Here is a 6,000-nt window from a genome sequence, read left to right as displayed (position 1 = left end):
TTGTCAAAGGATTTCAGAAACCTAAAGAAACAGCGATCGTTCTGCCTGTTTTTTCTGAAGTGCCGTAGGTCCACGGTAAAATCCGGGAAGAATGCAAGGCTTAAAAACTTCTCGCCGATGCTTCCACTCACTGCCTCTTGCTGCTTTATTTCAGTTAGGGTTTGTTGGTTGTTCAGTGTAAACGCAGTTTATACACCGCTGAATAACAACGCAGCCTCTGGCATGGGACTGGATGCTGCTGAGGAGCGCATCCCTTTCTCCTTGCATTCTCCTCCCCACTGGGACAGAAGTCCTTCAAAGCACTTGAAAATGAGAATCGCAGCATGCGTTTTACTCATTTACTTTGCAATTGCCTTAGGGACACACTGTTAGGTTACATCCAGAGCTCCTCATTTGCTTTTATCCGTAGAAACAACCACAAACTACCCCCCCCCCCCCCCCGAGCATCTAAGGCTGTGCAAAGCAAGGTGGCTGGGTTCTGTCAGTCTGCGGAGGGGCAGAGACTCGGGGGTGTTCAAGGCAAGGCTGGGCGTGGTGCTGAGGGACACGGGTTAGTGTGTGACACTGGTGGCAGGGGGACGGTTGGATCCCCATGGGCCCCCCCCCCTCACAGCGTCCCCTCACGGATCCCCCTCACGGGTCCCGCCCGCCCGCCATGACGGCGGGGGCGGCGCTGCAGGCGGCTCTGCGCTGTGGGAGGCCGCGGCGGGGATGACGCAGGGAGGAGGAGGAGGAGGAGGAGGGAGGGGCCCGTGATGGCCGGGGCCGCCGCCGTCGCGCTGTCCCTTTCCGCGCTGCCCGCCGCCGCCGCCGCCCCGCCACCGCCGCCAGCAGCCGGCTGCCGCCCCGCCGCCATGGCCGAGGAGGAGACCTCCAGCGACGGGTGAGTGCGGCGGGAGCGGCCCTGCGCCTCACCTCCGGCCGCCATTGGAGGCGGCCCGGCGGGACCGGGGACAGCGGCGCCTGCACGGGGGGGGGGAGGGAGACACCGCGGTCTGTGGGCAGCCCTGCCCGGCTCTGCGAGCCGCCCGGCCCCTTTCCTCCCGCTGACAGCCGCGGTGTGTGCCGGGTTCCCGCTGCCCGCAGCGGCGTCTCGCCGCTCCCCACCGCCTGCTGCCCGTGGACAGCGCCCCTTCCACACTCCCCCCCCCCGCGGTGCGCCCGGCTTGGTCGCGCCCGGTCCGGCGGGGACGCGCTTGCGGCCGCCGCCCTGCCTCGCACCGGGGGCGCGCGCCCGTCCCCGGTGCGTGCCCCGCGCCGTACCTCAGGGTGCTGGCGGCTGCTGGCCCCGCAGCGCCTCGCCTGCGTTGTCACAGAATATATCCTCTGCCTCCCCCTTCCCGCCATAACATATCCTGGCTCCGAGTCTGTTTTAAAACACAACACCTCCGCTGGTCACTCTGAGCTTGGTCTGTCATAGTTGGCGGCTCTAGCCCCGAAATTGCCCGATCAGGATATATCTCGCTTTGCTCCAGTCACACGTGTGCTGTATCCCCTTCTGTCAGATGTTTGAGCGTGCTCTTAATGCACTGTTTACATCATTTTTTTTCTTCTCCATCCTTTAAATATCCTGGTGGTTTATCACACTGCTGATTGTGCCGATTGCCTGCCCCCCCCTGCCCTCCCCCCAAACTCACTTCTTGCCTTTTCCTTCTCCTTTCTTTCACAATTATGTTTTTTTGAGGAATTTCACTTAAAATTCTTCAACAACTTGCATGAAAATCACACTGTACTTTCACAACTTCATATTCAGGATGCTATGTGCATGTTGTCGTATGATATGTCTGTTCTCTTATCTTCCAAAACGATGTTCTCAGTCTTGTTCTATGTGTAGACCTTTTTTGAGCTTTTGGTGTTTATATTTCAACTTAGAAGATTTGTTGCTGCCAGTGCAGTCTGGATGGACCAGAACTGGACGATCCATCTTGTCCAGATTATTCCTCTTTACACCTTTACACCTGCATACACACGGTGTTCTCTCCTCAGGTATAAACTTCACAGGCTTTTCTTTCAATGCACTGTGCAGTTCAGTCTAATCTGTAACTGCTCCTTCCTCCTTTCCTCAAACTTAGAATTTTTTTTTTTTTAATAATACAGTTTGTTGGTTGTTTTTTTTTTCACCTTCTGCAGCATTATACATTTGTAACTACAGTTCCCTACTTGGTTCTGTGTCCTTCCTCATCCATTCACATTCATAAAATACATCTAATTTGCAAAGCCTCTTCTTGATGATTTACAGATTTTCTAAGTAAGAGTCTTAAAATAGCTCTGCCTCAACCTGTTTTGTTTATATGTTCATTCAGCGCATTAGCCTGAACTGAATTAGCTGCCTGATTCGATCACACAGGGTACTGAGCGCTGCTTGGGTAGTGCCAAATGCCCTCAACTTCAGTAGCCCGTTGGAGATGCGGGATTGGAACATGAGATGATCTGGACGTAGGGTAAGGAGTCATAGGCTAAATTTTTCAAAGAGGATTATGAGAAATTTCTTGTCATGGCTTACTCCACTGGATGGCTTCTAAAGGGACTTGATTTTCAGGAAGTTGTCTGTGTCATGCTTCTGAACAATCAGGCCATTTAATGTGAAGTCTTTCAGAGTAAGCCCCCAATTCATTAAAGACTTCTAAGTCTTCTTAGACTTCTAAGAACAAAATCTCATGCTTTTCCATGAATTTGGAAAGTGCATTAGCTGTGATGAAATGTTAGTACTCCAGGTTGTTAGCACTTTTATTGGTCTGTTTCTAATGATGAGCATTTCTTCAACTTTTCAAGCAGAGGGCAAAACTCAGTACCTGGAAAAAAATGATAAATGAGTGAAATGTGTTAAATACTTCTGGATTTAAAACTTCGTAGCAGTGAGAGGAAGGCTTACTATGTAGCATTAGAGCCCTAAATTAAATTGTTAGCGATAGGTGTATACAAAGAATAAATATGAAGTTTATTTTATCTGCTTAGAGAAAATAGTGTGACTCATCTTGTTACGCAACATACGCAAACAACCGGTTTGTTGAAATCTAGTAACTGCCTAAGTAGGGTGAAAACAGAAAAGCAGCCACACGTTCCTTTGTAGGAAATCTCAACTGAAAGATACTCAGGGCCTTGTCCTAACCTAGAATGAGAAGTTTAACTAAACAAATATTTTGGTCTCCATCATGGAAGTGATCACTTGTTTAAGCATGTCACCTGCTAGCAATGCTCAAACTTCTTCACAGCCCTGAACCTTCTCTGTATAAGGTGTAGAAACAGACTTCAGCCTGTGAGACAAACAGCCTACCATAACCTTTTTGCCGATGCTGAGTTCACTTACACTCACTCTGAATTCAACAGGACTGTTCATGGCTTGTAATATATCTAGGAATAGCAGCTACTAAATATACGTACGTATCTGGAAAAAAATCCCCAGAACAGAAGTTCCCCCTTTGCCCCCCGTGAAAAGTGGAATAACTTCCTTTAAAACAAAAAAAAAAAAAAAATAGGGAAACTGCACTTAGGAGCCTACATCAGTTTTCTTGCTTATAACCTCTAGCCTCACAAAATAATGGCTTGGAGAAATACGTAAGAACATACACTGTAAGTTAACTGCAACACCAGTAACCACAATTATTTTTGCAATATCATTCAAGCTTGTTCATATCGTGATTCTTTTGGTATGTGATTTAAAATGATACAGAATTATTTTTATGGTTTTGAAGTGAGTTGTTTGAAATAAAAGAGGAGTAACTTATCGAGCTTAATAGAGCCTGTATCTGACTGTTAGTAAGACAGTTCACAGTGATAGATAGCACAATGATATATTAAAGAGTAATATTAAAGCATAACAGGACACTCTCAATCATGCTTTATTTTTCTGCTGGTTACATTATTTAGGTTCTAAAGCAAGCTAAATGCAGGTGGACTGATGAAATCTGGGTGGTTCTTACCTTTCTGGTGAAAGGAGTCTACTTCTAACAGCCTGTCCTGTAGCACACACGACTAACAGCAGGTTTGGGACCTACAGCTTCCATCTTTGAAGAGACACTGAAAACATAAGTGCACTGTGAGAAGTGTGTGCAGGAAGAGGTTAAAGGATGTTTCCTTCCTCTTCTGATTTTGTCTTTTTCACTGTTGTGTCAGTCATGACTCCAGTCCTTGGTGCCTTTTGCACTGCATTTGTGTGCTCATCTGAAAGTGTATGTATGAGCAGGTTTTCAGGCCATTATAAGGTTGTTTTAGTTTTCCAGTCCTTGTATGCATTCGGTAAGGGAAGAAGGTCTGTGGTGGTTGGGAAGACCTCTCCTCTGCCAACACACGCTTGAGAAAGGGAAAGATGGCAAAATACAAGAGCTATCCTCTCCTTCCAGTGACAGCAGCAAAATGATCTTGGCAGTGTGTGTCCTGTCCCAGTCAGTACAGGGCAGAAACTCACCTCAATGTCAGTAATGCTCTGCTTTTCAAGTCTAGCACCTGCAAGTGTTATGGAAAAGTTCTAAATATATATATATATATGTAGTGAGAATATAGAATTAGATGATCTGTTCATCTTTTTTACTTGGTATTGACTATTCTTTGGAGTCCCTTGTTTGTCAGAGAATCTTTGCCTTGTGTTTAGGACACTTAGGGAATAATTTCTTATTATTTTTTTTCTTAACTTGTTAATGTTTTTTCACATTGGTTCTCAATAGTTACATGTGATGTCCTTACCCTTGTGATATGGCTTTTCAGGGAGATCCATTTATAACTTACCCACTGCCTTTCAAGCGCCCTCAGCTCAGCGGGAAATCGGATGTTAGGGCTGCTGCCACAGAGCTGCTGGGGATCCGCGGCCTTGGTCAGGCACTTTTCATCAGGGTACAGCCAGGCCGCTGAACTTCCTTTCACGGTTTAACAATCAAAAAATAGTAAAATTGGGGCATCCCATTTGTAATTCAGCAAATACAATTGTGACTTTACAGATATATTTTTTTTTATTTTTTTTATAATTCGTAAGGGAGATCGCCTCAGGAATCATAATGGAGAGGTTTGAATAGCACAGGTTAGACACTGCTGTGCTAAAGGTTTTCTCCTCCACTCTTCCTGAAACTTGCTCTTGTATTAGACAACATGAGGAAAGGTACCACCAGCTGACTCCAGAGAGCTGCAGAGGTCTTTCCCCCTCTTTCCAAGCAGCAGGGAAAAAACCCTTTCAGTGGCTCCTCTCCATTTGCATGTGCAAACACTGGTTCCCACCGCAGGCGAAGCAGCATTCAGGTGCGTTGTTTCCACGGTCCCTACCTGGCCCAAACACAATCCCCGAGTTAGTGTGTTACACGTGCTTCACGCTTCGTTTATATAATACATGGATGTCCCATTACTAAAGAACATGCACTTCTAATGGCTCACCTGGAGCTTTCCATTGCCTCTGGTAGAAGATCCCGTTCTCCTTCCCTGATTATCTGGCTGAGTCATCTGTTATGACAGAAATCCCTTATAAAATATCTTACTAGGTCGATTAGTCACCTGGCTCAAGTCCTTACATCTGAGAATGAAAACGACAAGTGCCAGGATTAGCGATCCTTTTGCCAGGGTTGCATGTTTTTGGGCATCCCCCAGGGCTCTGTATTTTATTTGGATCAATTGGGCTGTGCCTTGTAGGCCCAGTTAGAGATTAGCCCTCTGAAAAGAATTGTGTCTGTGCCAGGAGAATCTGCACAATCTACAGTTTTTCTGCACATTAATGAGAGAATCTGAACCACTTTCCCAACTCATAAATTATTAAAGCATCTTAATTTTCCCCCCTCATATTTAGTGGTTTATTAAAATTGTTTGTTGAGGAAATTTTAATTAGCGTACTTCATAACTTGAGCATTTTCTTGCAACTCTGATCTTTCAGGATAGGTTTTTGTCCATAAATTGTATTGAGAGCCAGAGAGAAGAGGGCACGAGAGGAAAGGTGAGTGAGTTTACGTTGGCGCTGAAACTGAAAGATCCAGATGGGAAGCTGAACAGCAAGGGAGAGGTCAGTGGAGAAGAGAGATTTGTGAG

At 46.3% G+C, this 6,000-nt stretch overlaps 1 protein-coding gene across 1 annotated transcript in view; it reads left to right on the top strand.

Moving 5' to 3' along the window:
* Positions 1–740: 740 nt before the first annotated feature.
* The window catches only part of ABHD5 (abhydrolase domain containing 5, lysophosphatidic acid acyltransferase), a 28,985-nt gene continuing 23,725 nt past the window's right edge, over positions 741–6,000 (top strand). The window contains exon 1 of the mRNA XM_035318086.1: positions 741–883. Coding sequence (XP_035173977.1) covers positions 756–883 — 128 coding nt within the window. The 5' untranslated portion in view covers positions 741–755. The remainder of the gene's footprint in view (positions 884–6,000) is intronic.

The sequence above is a fragment of the Oxyura jamaicensis genome, chromosome 2 (assembly GCF_011077185.1).
Source record: "Oxyura jamaicensis isolate SHBP4307 breed ruddy duck chromosome 2, BPBGC_Ojam_1.0, whole genome shotgun sequence".
In the NCBI taxonomy this organism is placed as follows: Eukaryota; Metazoa; Chordata; class Aves; order Anseriformes; family Anatidae; genus Oxyura; species Oxyura jamaicensis.
Note: the sequence above shows the minus strand (reverse complement) of the source record. Positions and strands in the feature narration are given on the sequence as shown.